General features: G+C 53.6%; 1 protein-coding gene and 1 long non-coding RNA gene across 2 annotated transcripts; one reads left to right on the top strand and one right to left on the bottom strand.

The window, feature by feature from the left end:
- The first annotated feature begins 5,102 nt into the window (after positions 1-5,102).
- LOC135580683 (uncharacterized) lies at positions 5,103-19,233 on the top strand. Its single transcript, XR_010475590.1, has 2 exons — positions 5,103-6,823; positions 8,255-19,233. It is a non-coding gene; the product is annotated as an uncharacterized LOC135580683 (long non-coding RNA).
- On the bottom strand, positions 10,568-17,279 carry LOC102087533 (G-protein coupled receptor 83). The gene is made up of 4 exons (XM_065077317.1): positions 16,902-17,279; positions 15,146-15,271; positions 13,970-14,103; positions 10,568-13,417 (listed from the first exon to the last, which is right to left on the bottom strand). Exons 1-4 carry the CDS (start codon positions 17,277-17,279, stop codon positions 12,814-12,816), a joined length of 1,242 nt encoding a protein of 413 aa, XP_064933389.1. The 3' UTR covers positions 10,568-12,813.
- Positions 19,234-20,269: the final 1,036 nt, after the last annotated feature.

Below are 20,269 nucleotides of genomic sequence, written 5' to 3'. Positions count from 1 at the left end.
GAAGGCTGAGCACGAATAACGAGGCTCTGCCCCGGATTAGCGCTCGAGCGTTGCCGGAGCCATGACGAGGGCAAGGGAAGCGTTTAAGACATGAAACGTTTTTTCCACTTGAAGAGCTGAAGGTTAGAATAGCATTATTAATAGCAGAACTGGGTTGCAGAAGGCTCCCATTCCCAGGCTATCAAGAAACCCAAATACATAATTCCTAGTAGTTTTGATGTCATTTTCAGATGCTTTAGGTTTTGTTGAGCAATTTGCAGAAAACTGAGACTTGAAGAAAAATTCTTTTCTGTTGGTTCTTTGGCTTCTTTAACCCAGTCTGTTTGCATTTGAGCGATGGCACTCGCCTGGCCCCGCTGCCAGCGGCCCTGGGGACACGGCCGGTGGCACAGCGGGGGCACACGGCAAACAAGGCTCCTACGTGTAGTGCCTCTTCCCAAAGCGTGTGGCTTCCCCGGGAACACAGAGGAACCCGCGGTTACACGGAACAACGGAGAGGCACCTTCAACAGCCAGAGCCCGTTGACGTCCCTCCTGCTGCCGGTGTTGCCTCAAGACGGATGGTGACACGTGTAAGGGTGGCAGCTAGTTACACTCCTGGCCCTTTAAGCCTTGATCTGAAATGTAATACTTCAGAAATATGATGGTTTAAACAATTTTAGTCAGTGAGTCAGTCCCAGATTATCAGCCTACAGCAGGAGGGCAGTGACTCTCCCTCATAAATTAGCAACCAACAAGCTCTTCCCTTTGATGAATGTTATTTTAAACTCATCTCACTTATTAGCTCCAAGTACACTGCCCATTAATCACTGCAAAGGAACATCGCGCCCTCCTCCCCCTCGTGGCTTCATTCCTGGGTGACTGGTTCAGCATCACCACCAGGGGGAGAAGGAAACTGAAGAGATGAAGCCCCACCAGAGACCTGGGGACGCAGGTGCCATAACGGACAAGCCACCTCAAGTGGTGGGAATGATGGGGAGTAGCTTGCAAGGCTTCCAAACCTAAAGATATTAGAAAAGAACTAAACTTATGCCTGTCAAAGTTTTGCCTGGCTTGGGAGATGGGAGAGGGAACAGTCCTGTGCAAAAACATGAGAGGATCAGGGTGGGCTCTGGTTGCCTCATCTGACAGCATCGTACTGACCGCCACACACCCTCTGAGGTTTTGTATGAGCTACGCTTATTTCCACTGACTGTTGCTGTCTCGCTGGTGTTTAACTCCTCCAACACCCAAATGAGCTCCTCAGTTTGGCTGTGGGTCTGTACCTGATGCTCTCTGCAGACTGGGATTTACTGGGAGGAACATGAGTTAAACAGGTCCTGACAGTAGCTGAAGCTGCTGCACGTGGCTTGGATTCCACATCTGAGGCTCCAGAAACTGAGAAAACCTGTGATTATCCCTAAAGTAAACCCAGTGATAGCACTGAAGTGCCTCTGGCTGTGGGTGAGCAGAACGGGCCCCAGAAGCACCAGCTCAGTGAACATTTATCCGGCCTCGCAAGGCACGGCGGGAGGGTGCGGCCGCAGCAGCTGCCAGGACGTGATCCAACCTCCTAACATCTCAGACCAAGTTTATTTGTGGCCTAATTCCGCCAGTTTCTGTGAAGATAGGAAAAGTCTGCCCTCCACATTCAGTATCTATGAAGGGGATTCCATTTCAAATGAGGCTTGTATATTTATGTACATACACATGTATTTATACTCACGTTTTCAAGGGTGGAAAGTGGGAACCACGTGCTCTGACCCTGCGGAACCAAGGGCCGCTGTCGCTCCACACTTGACTCGAGCGGGCGAGGGACCCCCGGTTCGGGAGTACTCCAACGGTGGGTGTGCCCGGGCCGGCGGACCTTGGCCGTTCCAGGCGCTGCCCGCCGCGCTGCGGTGCCGCGGAGCGCCGGTGGCGTGCAGCCCATCGCGTGCTCACAGCATCGCTTCTATTTATTCCGCACAGGCTTCACGACACCGTAACGTTGGCTCAGCTCAGACAGGCTGGAGCACATGCTGACTTGGAACAGCTTTTCAAACCCTTAACTCTTCCAGATGGAATCCCTCTTTCCACAAAACTCTTTCCTGCCCTCCCCCGAGTTTCTCCCACCTTCTTGAACCCGTTATTCTCCAGTGAGACCCTGTCCTGTGCCAGGGTCTTGTTTGGGGATGGGTCACGCGAGGGGCTGGGGTTTGGTTTAAGGCAGATAAATAGCTCACAAAAAATTTATAGTCAGAATTTTTCTTTACCCAGAGACAGAAGTTTATATTTTCCACTTAATATTTCTAGAAGTAGCAGAAACAGTTACTCTGGGGGGTGAGAGGGGATTGGGAATCCCCCGCTCCACAGAACCTGGGGAAAGGCCAGGCGGACACGGGGCGCTGGTGGCTCGGGCAGACACGGAGGCACCACGGCAATGAGGACAAAGAGCATTCTACCAGACAGATATTTGTTATCATAGGAAAGAACGAGACGATGTAGTTCATCTGAAAGTCTCAGACCGCAAAGAAAATTGAACTGACATTTATACCCGCACACACTAATTACCAGGGTCATTAGCACGTTGTAAAAGTTCAGAGTATCACAAACTGCTTACTGGTGGGTACCTTGCTTTGGGCACTGCTGTCTGAAAGCTCCATCGGCTTCAGCAAATCAGAGAAAGACAAAATCATATTTCATCAAGTTCACGGTTAGGATCCGAAACAGAACGGGCTAAAATATACACTGAAAAAGCCTCCCAGGAGAGGGCAGACATCCTGGGGTGAGGTGTGAGGGCGTTTGTTCTGTTCAAAAGAGGAGCCACAACTGCAGCAAAACCATCACATCAGCTCCCAGCCCCAGGGGCCAGTTCTCACACAGAGCGAGACACCAAAGCACCCCTGGCCCCAAGCAGGGGTCCCCAGAGCGCCCCCAAAGCCTGCTCACAGAGGTCGGGGAAGGCAAATGGCCCCTGGATTTCTGTTACCCACTATCTGGGCTTATATTTCACAGCACCTGGCTCCCTCTGTAGCAATGTTTCCTTACAATACACTTTGGTACATATTGTGACAAGACACAGAGGAATCTGACTCAGTATGTTGATATCTATTCTCTGAAGTTTCTTAAGGCAAGCTCATCATGATCCTTCCTGCAGGGCAGGAGCTCAGCTCAGGAAACTGGGAAAAAGACATGAAAACAAGCAGAATAAGCCACGTTGTGGCGGTGAGCTCACCCTTCCCCGGGAGCTGGATGGGGTGGACCCGGCCGTCTGCAGGACTCCGAGGAGCCGCAGCCAGAGGAGCTGTGGGGAACGGGCCCCTAGAAATCAGCCGTGGGTGACGAGGCGAAGCTGCAGCCTGCTCGGGACACACAGCCCACAGCTGGCTCGGGACACACAGCCCACAGCTGGCTCGGGACACACAGCCCACAGCTGGCGGGATTACCACCCGCACACCTGGCAAGGTCATTCTCTTCAATAAGTTTTGATTCCTTCCCTCACATTACTAACAGCGTCTGCAGCCTCCTGGGGCACCTGCAGCATTCGGTAACATAAGAGCATGTATATACTTTGAAAAAAACAAACTGATTTTTCAGAGCGTGAGCAGTAATTAGCGATCTCATCCCGTCACCCGCCCTGGCGGTGACAGTACGGCCCTGTCCCCTGTCCCCTGTCCCACGCACAGCCAAGCGTGCTGAACACAGGAAGGGGTTCTGTGAGTTTAGGCGACATCCAGGACGCTCTCATCAGCTTCATCTCACACAGGACAGAACTCTTCGGGGTGAGCTCCCACCAGAACTGCACTTCAGCGCTGGGGAGAGGAACAGTTCTGGGACTGGGGCAAAGTTCCACCCTGCCAAGTCCTGGCGCCAGGCTCCGGGCCCTGGAGCATCTCCCCAAACACCAGGAGAGCGGCCGGGGTGACGAACTGGCTGTGAGCAACCTCGTTTGGCTGAGATTTTTCTGAATTTATCAACTTTTCGCTTTTCTATCACCTTCCCAAGTACAAACATTGTCAATGATAAAACCCTCGGGAGCAGGGGCTGGCAATGCGCGGTAAAGCAGCCGGCAGGAGTGTCGCTCCTGCTCGGGGTGATGGCAAACTCCGAGCATTTTAATAGTGCTTCCGATTGTTATTTCTGTCTAAAAGACAAGGGGAAAAATAGAAGAAACAAGTAATGATAGTTGTGTGGTTTGCTTTTACAACACACTGCAGTTGAAAGCTTTGGAGCTTTTCAAACAAAATGAAACTGTGAAACCTTTTTCCCACTTGTGTTCACACTCTCCCAAAACATTAACAGAAAAGACCTGGTGCAGCATCTGGAAACTCAAAAAATAGCCTGGATATAAAACCAGCCTGCATATAAAATAGGGTAATACGCTGTAGGCAACAATGCAGCCGACAACCTTTAACGCAGGCCTAGTGGCAGCAGCGATACCGGGGAGCGGCGGGTCCCGCGGGCCGGGGCACGTCTCCAGAAGGCCCGTGAGCCCCGGTTAGCTGTGGCACCACGGGCCTCAGCAAGGGCTCCGCTGGTGCAGCTGCACAGCCAAGGAAATGTCGTGTTCCTCTTCTGAAAGCTGCAGAAACAAGTAGTGATTTACGGTAATGTCTTTCTGGTGGGATTGTGCCACCTTTCCACACGCGGAGCCGTGTTCCCAAGTGGGGCTGTTGTGCGGGGTACCCGTCCCCTGGGGTGTCTGAATCTGACCCTTGGTGCAGAGGCAGCAGGAGCTTTGGGAGGAGGAGGAGGAGGAAGCAGAGCGAATGGCACGTACCAGCGGCATTCGTCACCTCCAGGTTCGGAGCCTCTGCAAACACCCAGTAGTCACCCGCAGTACTGAGGGTGCCAGCGAGGTGGGGGCTGGGCGCCACCCGCTCCTTCAGGAGAGCTTTACCAGCCGTCAGCTCCAGAGAGTTCGTGTCTCCAGAGGCTAAAACAGGGGCGAGAAAGTGGGATTTGGATTGATGAGACGGGGAAGGGCCGAGCTGAGGAGGTGAGGGAGGATTTGGCGTGGGAGCTGGCACCCCTTGCCTTGGCGAGTCATGGGAGAGCCGGGCCCCGTCCTGCCCCGCTGCCTCAGTTTCCCCCTCGCTGCTGTGACCTGTGCAGCCTCAGGGCAGATCTTGCCATCCCGCGCTGCCCCGGTGTCCGTCCCCACGGAGCTCTGCACAGAGCGGCGTCCCCGCAGGTGCCGGTAGCCCGCGGGCCTGGGCGCGGGAGCGGGCAGAAGGTGTTTCCTGAGCGGCGGGCGTGAGCTGTGCCTGGCAGGGGCTGCTGGACCGCAGCCCGGGACCTGCCGCGGCACGACGGGCACACGGGATCCGCGACTCCTTTTGTTTCCATTACAGCTCTTTTGAAGTTGTTACTCTTTTAGAAAGCACCTTAGTCTGTCTTTTCTTCAAACAGAGCTTTGCCCAGGGCTATGCAAGGCCCTGATACTGGTTTTGAGGCACTCCCTTTAGGATCTCAAAGCTCAGGAGGATGAGGGGCCTGGTCCAGTGGTGTTTTTCAGCTGGGATTGGGTGTCTGCACCGGTCGCAGCCCACTGCTCATGCTGGGCTGGAACAGTTTCCCTGACGTGTGCAGAGAACGAGCTTTGGGAAGAGCGATTGCAGCCGCGCGGCTGCGCCCCTGCACGTGGGGGCTCAGCACCACCGGCCCAAGCCCCTGGTGCTCCGGGCAGCGTGCGGCTGAGTGACACGGCAGCCTGTGCCGGACGGGTGCGAGCAGAGCTGGTCTCAGCAGCCCCCATCCGCTCCTGCGGCAAAGGGCGACATCACTTTCTTGTTCCTCCATAGACTCTTTAAAGTTGTCGCTTTTTGAATTATTCCCACAAGGCTAAGCCGACACCTCCTTTTCTGATGCTTTCTGAGCAGCACTATGATCTTAGCATCCTTTCTTCTGTCAGCTGATGGAGCAAACCTTGCCTACATTGTGCTTCCATATAAAAAATAGGGAGTCTTATGATTTTGAGACTGATGTAGAGGACTCAAGAGAAGGGTGGACAGAAGACAGGATGCCCATTCATGAGAAGAAATAGAGAAAAAAGATGGGACGTTGCTCAAAACAGCCTTCAGGGCAGTGGCGAAACACTGGAAAACATGTGAACGACAGGGAAAACGTCTGTGGGATTCATCTGTTTGTTTTAACTTCCCCAGGGTAGTTTCTTTCCCATCACGGGCTTTTGTGTATATTTAGGTGCAATATTGTTACAAACAAAACATAAGCTGGAGAGGAGAAACATTATGTCGGAGGATGGAAACTGACACTGTCAACACTTGGTTCAGCTCCCCTGGAAATCCGTCACCCAGCTGGTGCTTTTTGGATGTGACCAGTCTGAAGGTGGGTGTACCGCTGGGACGTGGCCGCTTGCTGCTCTGGCTGACCACTGCAATTCGTCCGTCAAGACCTATTTTTAGTCATGTGAATAACGAAGAATTTTTGGAGTGGATCCTGAAACGCCCTGAGACCCACCAGGAATGCGAGTGGCGCTTGGTGGAGCTCACCCGCAAGTGCTTTGTTTGTTCATTTGCACAGAGCCTTTTTATCCCGGTGTCGTGGTGACTCACATTTCCTCTGCCCACGGCTTCCTCGTGAACAATGCTGCAGCAATGAGGTCCTCTGCTGCCAACTTAGCACTCAGCACAGGCCCGGGAAGCTCAGCCTTTCTGTGGATCGTGCTCCGGGGCTGCGAGCACGCGGGCCTGTGCCAAGGCGGCTCTGCCAGGCTGGCTGCTGGGATCTGTCACTGAGTGGCTGGGACACAATTGCTCCGTTTCCTCTGCCCATCTGCGCTATCGCTTCTGGGAACCCGGGACAGGCGCAGTGATCCAGCTGGGCTGCATTAGGAACTCCAGGTCAGGCTGCCTTATCTCACTTATTTTAATGCATTCTTTTAACTCAGATACGGAACTCCTCAGATGTATGTTGTGCCTGAGGCCCAAGGGGTCTCTGCCAAGGCAATGGGCAGAGCTCCAGAGCTCCAGCACTGGAATTAGCGACGAGTGATTTAAACTGCAGCATATCCCTGAAAAGGGGTGGTTTTCTGGTTTATTGGGACCATGGGTTCCTTGAAATGCAGGTGAACTTCCAGGACACACACACACACACACAAATCATCTCTTCAAAGATGTCTTTTTAGTTGTCCGCATCGTACATGACTAAAATGCTCCAAGTAGGTTTCACATTCTTACTGTATTTTTCAAGTCTTGAATCATATTTTGACATGATGTTTTAAATTATCTGAGAAATCCCTCTCCACTCAAGCCATTATAGCTGCACTGAAAAGCCGCAGTTTGGTGAGAGGGCTGGGGTTTGCGAGCCCTCACCCTGCTTCCCGTTCCCAAGGCAGATGGAAGGTTAACGCAGTCACCCGTCCCCAGGCCGGGCTCGGGACGGGCCCGCTCCCAGCGCCCGGCGTGCCCTGCCGGCTCAGTCTGCCCCGGTCGCACGCCCGCCGCAGGGCCGCTTCTCCTGGGGGGCACCGGCTCAGCCGCCGGCGCATCCTGCCGGTCCCGTCCCCGCCTGCCGGGGGGGATGCAGCGCCCGACGTCTATTTGGACTCCCGGCTTTGCAGCTTTGTGCCAGCCTTGCCCACGTCCAAACCCGGCCAGCAACGCCCCATCCAGCGCCAGGGGGGACACGGGAGACACGGGAGGACACGGGGAGACACGGAGTCGCCCCCGCACCCCGCGCGCCCGCGGCGGGACGGTACCACAGCGCCCCCTGGCGCCTCCCGTCGGGCAGCAGCCCCGGGGTCGCTCCCGGCGCTGCCCGGAGCCGCTGCGGTCCCATCCTGTCCCTGTCCGGTCCCGTCCTGTCCCTGTCTCTGTCCCGGTTCTGTCCCTGTCTCCGTCCCGGTCCTGCGCCTGTCCGGTCCCTGTCCCGCAGGACCACCGGCACTCACCCCGTGAGGTGCCAGGGCCGGACGCAGGCTCCCTTCGCTCCAGGAAGCGCAGCAAAGGGCATTTACTGCCAAAACTGGCCTTTACTGCCAAAACTGGCCTTTACTGCCAAAGACTTGACCCCGAGCAGGAAGCTGCAGGAATAACGAGGACCTTGGATGCTGTTCCATTAACAGTGAGTTCCCCCTGGGGGGACCCGCACACCAGGGGGACCCGTGCACTTCCCCGCTGCGTCACCCACGGCCCCCGATATTCCAGGGATTTTTCTCCACCCTAAAGACAACTAAAACTTTTGGACCGAGTTGGAAAGCTACAATGCAACACACACATTTGTCTGAAGTAGTATAGTGCAAAAAGAAGAAAGCAGCTTCTTTCTCTCCCTAGATGCTACAAGAAAACTTTGTCAACATGGTTCTTTATTAGGAGTGCTCTGGTAAGTGTACAGCAGTGTTACTGGGAACACACTGAAACTCGTTGTTCTGTTTAATGATGATGGCTGTTGCGTTTCTTGATGGCTCTGATTCAAAACCAGTTATTCATTATAGTATCTCAACTCTGTGTTCCACGGAAGCTCTCCTATAGATGAGACCTGCTAAATTTTCGTGTTTCTTTAACATGAAACTTCCGTTGAGAAATAAGGTGCTAAGCGAGCTTTGGATCCACAAGGACAGACCTGCCAAAGTTCCTTCCAAGTTACTGCAGGTTGGTCAGTAACGTTTTAATTGGCAGTGATTAGAGCAATTGGTTTTTCTCACCTGCAAAGTCTGTTCCATACCCCATTGACATATTCTGGAATAAAGCAAATATAGATGTAAAAGAAAAACCCCTGCATTTTAGCAAACAGACAAAGGTGTCAGCTGAAGCAGTGAAGTGCAGCTGTAGAAGAAAAATAAATGGGCAATGTTGGTAATGCTAATCTCATGAAGAATTACAAGACCTCCATTAATGCCAGGACCTCGGTGGGACACATTCCAGCTGAAAAATAGACTGGGCTCTTCCAGGCCTTTGGGTGTTCAGCGGGGGATCTGAGACACGTGCTACTCATTTTGTTGTGAAAAATATTGGGGACACTTTCCTCATCAGTCTCTGTGCAAATAATGGCCTTGTGACAGCCAACACCTTTGTTATCAACGGGAGCAATTCCTGAATCCGAGCCAGCGGACAAAAATTCAAAAAATGGACAAAGTCCACAGTAGAAGTTGCTATTAGTTTTACCAGCTTAATAATTAGCTAATTAGCTAATAATTACTCCACTGGCAAACGTCTCTCCTGTACTGGATTGTTTAAGGACGGCGATGACCCTAACCTAGTCTAAAGGCGGGTTACCGGTTTCCAGCGGCGCGTTCGGGAGGCGGGAGCCCTGGGGCGGCCCTGGCCGCGCTGTCACCCGCCCCTCTCCCTGCACGCCGCGCTCTTCCCACACCTCCGCCGTTTTCCAAACAAAGGCATTTGGTTTCGATGAGAGAGAACCACAATGCTTTGCGCTTTAATGGGACTGTGGAGTGAACCCAATTAACTGGTGCAGTCCTAATAGCTCAGGACGGGACTAATTGTCCCCAGCCTGTGGCCCTGGCCGTGCAGCAGCAGCAGCGCGTGGGGACACCAGCTCCGCTGACCCCGTGCGGGGGCACTGGGGACACGTCCCAGAGCAAAGACACCGCCTGGTGTGCCAGGAGCTCCGGGCAGAGCCGCCTGCAGCCGGGGTTTGACAGTGAGCTCAGACCCTTGAGTCAGGTCACAAAGGGAAGAAAATGAACAGTTTTGTTGCTTTTAACTTTCACTAGAGGAGGAAAAATTCATGTGCAGTAATGCTGGGTTTAGACCTCGGATTTTTTTTTTTTCAAGTATTATATAGAAAATAAATAAGGCTTTTTTCTGCGGCATTATGTGGTATGGCACGGACTGTCTGCACATTAAAAAGACAGTTCCATATTAAAATAAGTTATTTAGCAGCAAACTTGCTTTACCTGTGTTACTCAGAATGGTGGGTGTTTCTGTTGTGCTGCATAACAACATCATTCTTCACTGAGCGATTGTAAGACCATATCTTTTATTTCCAAGCAAGAAAACCCCCTGTTTTCATGGAACCTGTTTCACAGAGGTCTCGCTGGGGTTCCACATCACATCACGCTTCAGAACACTCCTAAACCCCGTTGGATGCTGTAGAGCACTGAGCCACAACCCGGGCACGCAGGCCGGTGGCCAGGCTGGCCGGCGTTACCACTCGTGCGAAACAGAGACGTTCGCCGCGTCCCTGCCGGCGGGTCTGCTCCTGCCCCCGCCAGCCCCGGGACCCCGGCAGGACCACGGTGTGGAGGATCAGAGTGAGATGGCAGTGAGATGTGCCCACGCTCCCGTCCGGACCGAGGAGCGCTGCCGAGAGCCGCCGTTTACTGCGTGAGCTGCAGGGAGACACGTGGGAGCAAGGGGCACTTACAGCCAGCACGAGTCCACGGGTGACTCCTCGTCTGGGTAAGCACAGCTCTCTGGTTACAAAGGGCTTTTCACGCTGCAAGGTGTCAGAACACATGCAGACACACGTCTTGGTCGCGGTCCTGAGCCTGTCAGGAGCAGCAGTCTGCGCTTGCTTGTTGATCCTCTGGTAGGAGGGCACATCTCCCTTTCAAAACTGAAAAAAGTGACAGAGAACCAATGGGAGAGAGAGTGGGTTCTAAACAAACCAACCAACCAACCAACCAAGAGATAAACCAGACATTTTATTGAGCTGTTGTCAGCCCCCAGAAGACATCAGTGAATCAAATCTCCTTGTATTACCACCATAGGGAAATTTTAACAGAGCCCATATTAAAGCAAGGGTATCCAGCGGAAGGTTGCATATAACGATGGCGAGCTTCCGAACTTTGCCAGACTTTTACAAATCCGGGAAGTTCTGGCAATCACCTCGAGGAAATGACAATTTGTTAAGGCAGCCGAACACCAGCAGACTGGAGATGCGTCTGTGGCTTTGTCCCCGCTGCCCCTGCAGCCACGCAGAGCCCGCGGGAGCCCCGGCTCGCGCCCTGCTGCAATGACGAGTAGCAAGAACAGGCTCCGGCTTATTTGCTCCAGAGCAATGAGTTCCAGCAGCTCTCTGGGAGTGCGTTGGGATACACATGCAAACTGCATTATTTAATTTCATTGATTTTTTTCCAGTATAAAAAGAACATTTGAATGAGAAGATGTTTCATTGAATTACTCACCTTAACAAGGTTGTATCTGGGTTTGTGGTTTGTGTTGTTTTAACAAGAGACCTCTTGTTTACAGAAACCCTCCAGATAGTTGCGTTATGGAAATGCCATTTGCGGCAGCATGAATTCCAGGTTTTTCCAGACAGTAAAAAACCCCAACTCAGTGGTAATCTCAGGTTTACGCTGTTATTTCCTTGTAACGCAAGCTGAAAGGCTGGGATGGCTGCCTCCACCGTGCTGGCTCCATTCACATCTCCGCTTATGCTTCTTTATTAGTGCAAACAAAACAAAGGTTCCTATGATAAGGCCCACGGGAGAAAGCCTGTTAAACGCATTTCTGGCAGGCGAATCAGAGACGACATCTGAGTCTTGGGTGCTTGCTCTCTGACGAGATTTTTCTAATTCAGCTTCCTCCCGGAGCGCATCCTCGCGCAGAGGAACCTGTGCGGAGGAACCCACGCGGAGGAACCCGTGTGGACCCTCGTGCGGAGGAACCCGTGTGGACCCTCGTGCGAGGAACTCGTGTGGACCCTCGTGCGGAGGAACCCGTGTGGACCCTCGTGCGAGGAACCCGTGCGGCCGCGCGCGGGGAGCAGCACCAGCGCTGGCCCAGGGAGCGCTCACCGGAGCACCGGCTCCTGTTCTGCATAGGAAGGATGAATCTCATTTTCCTTTCAGTGTCTTTCGAGGCTGAAGCCTTTGCAATCACAGAGGCTGAGCCAGTACCAAATGGACAGGAATAAGGAAACAGGTGCCCACGTCTGAGGCAATTGCTGAGCCATGTTATCAGATGCTCAGTTCTGTTGAGCATGGGAGAGTGAAAAGGTTTGCAAATGAACTCTTTTATCCACTGCCAGCTTTTCCTGCCTCCCACCTTTTGGTTTTAAAAATTGCGGATCTGTTCCTACCAGAGTTACAACGCAGGTCCCACCTCGTGCAAACTGAGCCCTGGTCAGCAGCTGCCGAGCAGTCGCTGCTGCCCAGCAGGTCAGCTCCAGGACAGACAGACGGACATGCCACCAAGGACACAGTTCTTGACGGCTGATAAGAAACAACATATTATTGAAACTGAAAACAATTTAGACTTTAAAGAAATGTCAATTAACAATTTTGAAACATGCCAATATAGAGTTTTGCTAGGAAATGACATGAGACATTGTGGAGGGAAAGCCCGGAGCTGGTGACAAGGACCCGCACACACCAGCAGCACAGGTACCCGCGGGCCAGCACCCCCATGTCCCCGGGCACGGCGGGGACTCGCTGGGCGGCAGCGCGGCCGGGCAGAGCTGCGGCATCTCTAATGGCAGAGCGAGCGGCTGAGATGAGCTGGGTACCAGTGTAAGGATGCTATTCATGTTATTCATCTTGAACAAATTACAAATAAATAAAAAGGAGTCAATACAGTGTTCCTATATGCATAAACAGCCATCTGCTTTAAAACGGTGTGCACCAGTTGGCCTGTGCATAATCCATGTAGGTTCCCTTATTTGCTTAGGCTGTGAAAAATTCTGTGCACCGCTACAGAATTCTCTTAGTATTTGCTGATTGTTCAATGACAGATTCACTCAACAGCCCTCACTGGAGCCGACACGTGGGCAGGTCCATCCCTGCAGAGTTCTGAAAGCCTGACTGGACGCGGTCCTGATCAAGCCCGTCCGTCACGGGCAGCCCTCGCTTTGGGCAGGAGGTTGGCCTGGCTGGCGCCCAGCTCGGTTTTCCCGCAGCAGGGCGCTGCGCCGCCGCCGGGCGGAGGGCTCAGCTTTCCGCCACGATGGGCTGAACGCTGGAGATGTCTGTCCTTGCAGAGTTCCTCTGGGAGGATGCTCTTGCCCTGCGGCAGGCGCCCTCGGCCCAGGCGTGGCGGGACGGGGGCGACAGGGGCCGCAGGGCGTGGCCCGGGGCCGCGCGGCGCCGCCGGCACGCGCACAGCAGCGACGTGAGCTCCGCCCTGAAGCTCTCGTTCAGCCAGCAGTAGATGAACGGGTTGTAGCAGGTGCTGCTCATGGCGAACCAGTGGAAGGCGAAGTAGAGAGCGTTGCTGCTGTGGATGGCCCTGCAGGAGATGAGCACCACGTAGCAGTTGAGGGGGAACCAGCACACTGCAAACACCACCACCACCACCATCAGCATCTTCAGCGTCATCTTCTTCTTCCGTTGATGGGCGTAGTATTGCTCCATGGTGAGGTCCCCGATGGCGTTCCTCAGCCAGAGCTTCTTGGCCACGATGGTGTATGTGATGGAGATGACAAGCAAGGGCAGGACGTACAAGAGGACAAAAGTAGTCAAATCCAAATACTTCCAGAAAAGATCGGCAGGAGGAGGGAAGCTGGGGAGGCAGACCATCCGTATCGTCCTGTTCCTGAGGATCAAAGAGAGAAAGAACTGCCAGCTCCGCCACCAGATGCACGCAGCACCTAGAGGACAACATCGCAGGCGCTCTTACAAGCTCCAGCAGAGACACAGACAGCAGAAGCCGTTCAGCAGCATGGGGAAGTGCCACATGCAATGGAATATTTTGCTTCAGGTTTAACCTTTGGCCACCATGAAGATATTTTCAATACACCCCCAGGAACAGAAAAAGAAAATCCACAGTGACCTGTCTCTGATGAGGAAAAGCACCTCTCTTCTGTACCTACCTCAGATTCCAGGGCTGATCTCTGAGCCAGAATCAACTAACAAACAAGCCTGAAAGCAATTCCGCTGATCTTCATTGTCCCCTCATGAGAAACACATCACCTACGCACGAGAAGGAAGACTTCTCTGTTACACCACACTTCCTTTTTTAATAACACAGATGGAAAGACGTGTTGGAAAGCACACTGCCTTTGAACCTGTGGGGCTTTGGTTAGGCCGCATATGTCGTATGTAAAACCAAACCAACCAAACAAAACCCGCCATGCCAACGTCTTACCCGACATAAAATCTTGTCAGAGTCTGGTAAATGGCGTGAGGCAGGGAGAAGCAGCTGGCCAGCACCCAGATGATGATGATGCAGATCCCTCCTTTCACCATGGACATGCGCGGCTTCAGAGGGTGCATGATAACCTGCAGAGAACAACGCGTCCTGCGGTTCACAACGCGCTCGGTGTCACCCGCCAGCTCGCTGGGGCTGGCTGTCTGCTGAGCCACCCGCACTACGGGTGATTACATCAACCAATGAAACAGTAATTAAAAACAGACCTATCATGTCATCCAAATGATCCCTTGGCTGATGAAGCCTTCGGTATTTTATGCACATCTTTTGTAGTCTCATCATAAATATCTACTTAACAGAGCTTCTGGAGCTCTCCTGGAGCACCGTCTGTCCTGGCGCCTCCCGGGACCAGCGGCACTTTTAAAGACAAGGGTTGATTTCTCGTTGTGCAGCGACACCTCCTTACTCTGTTTGTACCTCCCTGGGCTGTCCCAGCTAACGCCAGTTCTGAGGAACCTATTCCACGCCATTTAAAGGCAGGAGTCGTGTTTGCTCTGAATTAAACAAACACTTCCTGATACCTAGCCATGCCTTGAAATTAACCCAGAATCTGCTGATTTAAATTCATTCTTATCAAAATGCTTTGCTCTCATAAATCGCTATGCTTCACATAGAATGGGCAGACTAGCAACCTTTTTGTGGGAAAAAAACGAAAACAAAACGAAACTAAAACAACAACTCCAACAAAAACCCAACAGAAATGTGTGATCTATACTCTGGCAGTCACTGCGGTTTTCTGACACCAGATGGAGCACATCCCAGATGATCAGACTGGATTCCACTGTTGTTCTGAACTTCATCTACCACGTCTTTTATCATGTAAATTGCTTTCCAGTAAGGAGCATTTATGTGACTGCAGCACTGCAGGAGAAGCGCGCGGTCTGCCTGCGAGCACACGGTGCGGAGCTGCTGCCGGCACGCGGGTCTGTCGGCTCCAGCAAAAACCACACGCTGAATTATACCTCAGTTAAACACTTTGGTTCGCACTCATTGCTTGACCTGTAAAGTTTTCCTGGTTGCTATTTGCCAAAAAAAGTGTTGGCAAAAAAGACAACAACCTATGTAGGTAGCTCGTTATTCTCCAGCAAGCGCGGGGCGGTGTCGGCGGCGTACCTGGTGCCGATCCAGAGCGATGGCGGCGAGGGTCAGCACCGACACGTGGACGGAGCAGTACTGGACAAACCGGCTTACGTGACACATCAGCTTTCCAAAAACCCAGGTGCTGCTTACAAACCGCACCTGAAGAACAGACAGAACAGCATTAAAACCGCGGGCGTTATCCGAAGGGGAGCAAACAGGGCTTCCCAGGAGCATGGTAAAGAAATGCTTTAATATCGTTTCCTTATGCTTTGTAGGCGCATTATACTCAGTTTTTCTAGGGAAGTAGTGACTACACAAGAGGCTCTGAAACAGAGGTGAAATTTACTAAACTGGGCAAACAAATCCACTTGAGTGGTGCTCTGTGTGTGTGTTTGAGTGGACATGGGTACACGTAAGACGGAAAATGTAAATAAATCTTAGCTCAGTTTCTTGATGAGGCTCTGCAGGGAAAAACAGCGGTTTGCCTCCTTAGAAACAGTGGCACGTTGGAATTTGTGGATGCTGAAAGCTGCGTGGGTTCAAAACTTAGTGAGACAAAGCAGTGGAAGAAGAAATCATTGAGGACACTGAGATAGTGAGGTGACACCTCTGAGCACGGGGCTGCCTGTCCATGGAGCACCCCCGCCAAGCACCCCCACTGATCACCCCCGCCGAGCATCCCTGCGAGCACCCCCGCCAAGCACCCCCACTGATCACCCCCGCCGAGCATCCCTGCGAGCACCCCCGCCGAGCACCCCCGCTGATCACCCCCACTGATCACCCCCGCCAAGCACCCCCGCCAAGCACCCCCGCCGAGCTGCCGTGCCCGTGCCCCCCGGCTCCGCAGCCACCGGCCGTGCTCGGGAAAGGGCACAGGGCTGGTGGCAGTGTCGCACATGGATCTTCTCATGTCACATCAGGTGAGACACACCAGCAGCAATTCCAGAGGTGACAATTCAGCTACACAGCCAGAGAGGATCATTTTCCCCTCCCGCTGACAAAGCGACTCGCGCACACGAGCTGGGCTGTCCCCTCTCCATCCGAGCTCCACAGGGACCGGAGCTGCTGCCCCTGACACCAGCGGCTCCGGGGGGGCAGGACCACGGTGCCCCCAACCTGGCTTTTCACGTGGGTTCCCCCAGAGCTGCTGCTGACGCGGCGTTTCTGCAGAGGAGATTATTCCACATAACAGTTGTTCTCTCAGTCCCTTCTTATTCCTGACTGTGCAATGTTTATTTCAAATTAATGTAACTCATTCTGGAAGCAGATTAAGTTAATTTGAAATAAAGCACATTTACTACAAAACATCTGTACACACAGAAAATGAGTCAAGACTACCTAATTTGTTTTCAGTTTATCTAATTAATTTCCCTATAGAGACAAGTCGAGTAGTAATGACTCTGTCAATGAACTGTAGCAATGTGCTGTTCCTTTGAAGTCCATGACAAGCTCTTTCCTGAGAGGGACACAGTTATTTAATCAGCAGCGCCTAAGGAGCGACTGGTCGTGCAGACACACAAGAGGGCACTCTCCTCGCCTTGGACACAGCAAGGCAGAGAAATCCCACCAAGAAACTGGTAATTCAGGAACAGCTTTCGGAAGGCAGAGGACAGTGCGGAGGGTGCCCGACTGCAGCTCGGCCGGGAGGCCCAGGGACAGGGGGAGAGCCGAAAAGAAACTGCACGTCAGCCTGTTCCCGGCCCGTTCCACACAGACGTACACGGCTCTGACAGACACACAGACAGCAGCGACACACGGACACAGCGACACGGCTGCGGCGGGGGCTCACCAGCGTGAAGGGGGTGTTCAGGATCGTGATCATCACATCAGCCACGGCCAGGTTGACGATGAAGAGGCTGGTGGCCGAGTGCATCCTCTTGTTCTTGATCACCACGTGGCACACCAGCGTGTTGCCGAAGAGCGAGATGCAGATGATGATGGAATAGGCCACGATCAGCAGCGCCTGCACTGTCCGGCTCTGCGACTCGCCCTCGTACCTGGTCCCGCTGCCAAAGTCCCCCAGGTCCTCCAGGTCCAAGTCGCTGTGCAAGAAGGACTGGTTAGGGAAACTGTACAGAGCAGAGAAGAAGTTGGTGGTGTTGTGGTTCTCCGGTCTCCAGAAGGGCTTGGAGATGTAGTGCAGAGGGAACCAGGCGTGCCGGCCCATGGCTCGGCAGGCTGCGTCCCCCGCTCCTCCCGGCAGCTCAGGTGCTGAACGCGGTGCTCGCAGTGCGGAATACACACGCTTGCATTTTACAAACCTGCCCCGCGGCTGCAAACTACAGGAGAGAGCTGACGAACGGGACCCCTTCCTGTGCTGATCCCACGCGCGCTTTGCTCCAGGGGCGCCCCAGCTGCTGCTCTTTCAGCCCCACGTGTCCCACGTACAGAAGGTGATTCAGATGCTGAAATGTCAGAGATTCCCAAACACTTTCTCTCTGCACCTAGGAAGAAACCCTAGAGAATATTTCCCTTCAGGCACTGTTCTGCTTCTCTCCCACAACTTCTCCTTGGAAATCTGTTTCATCGGTTTTCCATATAATCCTTCATCCGTCAAGTGTCTGTTTCCCAAGAATTTTCAGAGCTTGTCACAATCAGAAAAGCCAGGGCTGCCTTTCCCTTCTGTTTCCATCCTCAAAGTGTCTGTGAGCTATGGACTGAAGCAGCTTTGCTGGGAGGCTGAGCAGTCCCTGCTTTCCCTGTGATATATGCAGCCTGCCAGATGACACACCGCATAGGAAATAGCCAATAGTGTATCTCTTCCCGGTTTATCCTGAGGTGCATTGCAACCCCGCACAGACGATGTGTCTGACACGTGCAGATCTAGCAGAGTGGCAAAATACAGAGAGTGATGTGCCTGATCGTCTCCGTCTCCTCTCCCCTCCTGGTCCCCAGCACAACAGCCACGGGGGTGAAGCATCTTTCCTGATTTGAAGCATCCTCCTTTTTCTCCCTTCCAGAGTTTCAGCAGACAGAGAACATCCAAGAATTTCTGCCTCCAGAGAGCTTTGTGTCCGACACCATCCCCTCCTCGCTCTCCAGAGTAAAAAGTGAAACACAACCTGAAAATGAGAGCAGAAGTTTCAGGGTGCTGCTGGGTGCCAGGGACACCCACGCTACAGCTCAGCCCTGTGTGCTCTGAGCTGGGGGAAGAGCAGGAGCGGGGAGCAGCAACACGGTGGAAATCTCCTCTCTGCTCTGCTCTGCTCCGCTCTCCTCGGCGGAGCAGCCTCAGGCGCAGGAGCTCAGGGCAGGAGCGCTCCCGCGCTGCTGCGCGCAGTGAGCCCCGCGCCCAGGTGGCTTCTGTCCGCAGAGATGTCAGCAGGCCCTGCGCCCTCCTCAGCACCCCAGACCCCGCGCAGGGCTGAGCCAGGCACAGGCCAGCGAGCAGACACGTTGTCTTTTGCTTCCTGGTTTCTGTTGTGTGAGGATACTCTGGACTTTATGCGGAGGACAGTAGGTCACAAATGCATCACGTTCGACCACAAAGGTGGCAGTTGTGGCACACACGAGAACAGCAGCAGAGCTCCTGCTGCCAAAGGAGAACCAGCAGCATTTCCCTGCGCGCCTTCAGGAGACGCCAGCTGTCACAAACCACAGCTGATGGCTCGGCAGGGACCACATGTCTGCGTGTGGATACACGGGGGAGCCAGGGCAGGGGCTGCCAGACACGCCGGTGGCACCGCCAGCTCCTCACCGTGCGCTCCACGAGCTCCCGCCCGCGTTCCTCCTCATTTCTCCATCGTGTGTTAGAAGGACGACCTGGCAGAGCAGCGTTTGGATGCAGAAACCCGTCTGCTGTGCCATGCCCTGTGTGCCAAAGCTGCTACAGGTTTCCCTGCAGAACCGATTTGTTCTGTCCAAGGGTCAAACGCTCCAGCAATCACCTGCTGGTTTGCTGCAGTTGTTATCCACCCACAAACATTGTGAGCTGCCCCCGGCGCTCGCCACGCACCAGAACGTCTGTGCTGGCTCCTCTCAGTCAAACCCAGGCTGCAAGGGAGAAATGGACTTTTTGCAAACATACCCATTTGAATTGCGCAGGTCAAACTTGGTTTTAATAGAAAATTTGTGGCTCTCTCACTTTGACACTACTTGAGTAAAAAATTTTTGGAACTTCATTTTCATGAGATTATTTAGCATTTACATTTTTGGTGCTTTCTTTGTCCAAAAGAAATGTTAAATTGCTGAAGTTTCAGTTGAGGTGAAGATTCATTTTCACTCTGCTGCCTTCAGTGCAACCAGGCACGACACGAGACGTTCACGTGCAGGGACAGCCCCTTGTCACTGGCCTGGGACTCCCAGACTGGGCGTCTGCCCAAGTGAGAACAGCTGCCTCGGGCAGTGGAGCCGCTTGTGCCCCCAGTTCCGAGGGAGCTCCGGAGCAGAGCCTGCGCCCCCCCGCAGCCGGGGCTCTCGAGCGGGAGAAGCCAAACCCCGCTCAGCACACGAGCGCACAAACTCCTTTCCTGGAATCCTCACACCCATTCACACCCCCAGGATACCCAGCAGATCACTCAGGAAAAAGACCCCCGAGGTGGGGACTTCTTGCACAACATCCTTCTCCTGGAGCTCACACAGAGTCACCGCAACCCTGCTGCAAAACCCCCTTCCCCGCTGGTGGGGCTGGCAGGGAGATGGATGAATTGCTTTGCACTACCTTTAAATGCATGTGAAAGAGCAAGTTCTGTCTGTTGCTGGGCTTGTCAATGGTTTTACATGGGGAAGAGGCCATTATTAAGAGAAGACGTTATACAGAACAAGATCTGAAGGCAAACTCTATTCCAGCTAATTATCTTGAACTGAAAGGGGGTTCTGCTTCTGCAAAAAGTGAGCCGAGCAGAGCTGGGCGCTATGTCCTCACTCGCGTTGGGCTGAACACGCTCAGGCTGAGCTCCCAGGAGTGATGAAACGCTCCTTTCATATTCATTTGCATCTGCACGCCCTGTGCCCCCACCCCCCTGCATCCCTGTACCCCCTGTGCCCCCACCCCCTGCATCCCTGTACCCCCTGTGCCCCCACCCCCTGCATCCCTGTACTCCCTGTGCCCCTGCACCCCCTGCATCCCTGTACCCCCAGCAGCCCCTGCGCCCCCTGTGCCCCCACCCCCCTGCATCCCTGCACCCCCTGTGCCCCCGCAGCCCCTGGCGGCTGCAC

Source organism: Columba livia, chromosome 12 (assembly GCF_036013475.1).
Source record: "Columba livia isolate bColLiv1 breed racing homer chromosome 12, bColLiv1.pat.W.v2, whole genome shotgun sequence".
In the NCBI taxonomy this organism is placed as follows: domain Eukaryota; kingdom Metazoa; phylum Chordata; class Aves; order Columbiformes; family Columbidae; genus Columba; species Columba livia.
This window is presented reverse-complemented; position numbering and strand designations above follow the sequence as displayed.

Coding starts and splice junctions, on each gene's coding strand:
- LOC102087533 (XM_065077317.1), bottom strand. CDS start 17,279: ATGGGCCGGCACGCCTGGTTCCCTCTGCACTACATCTCCAAGCCCTTC. Junction 14,104..15,145: donor TCGCTCTGGATCGGCACCAG/GTACGCCGCCGA, acceptor TGTTCTCTGCAG/GTTATCATGCACCCTCTGAA. Junction 13,418..13,969: donor CTGACAAGATTTTATGTCGG/GTAAGACGTTGG, acceptor TTTGATCCTCAG/GAACAGGACGATACGGATGG.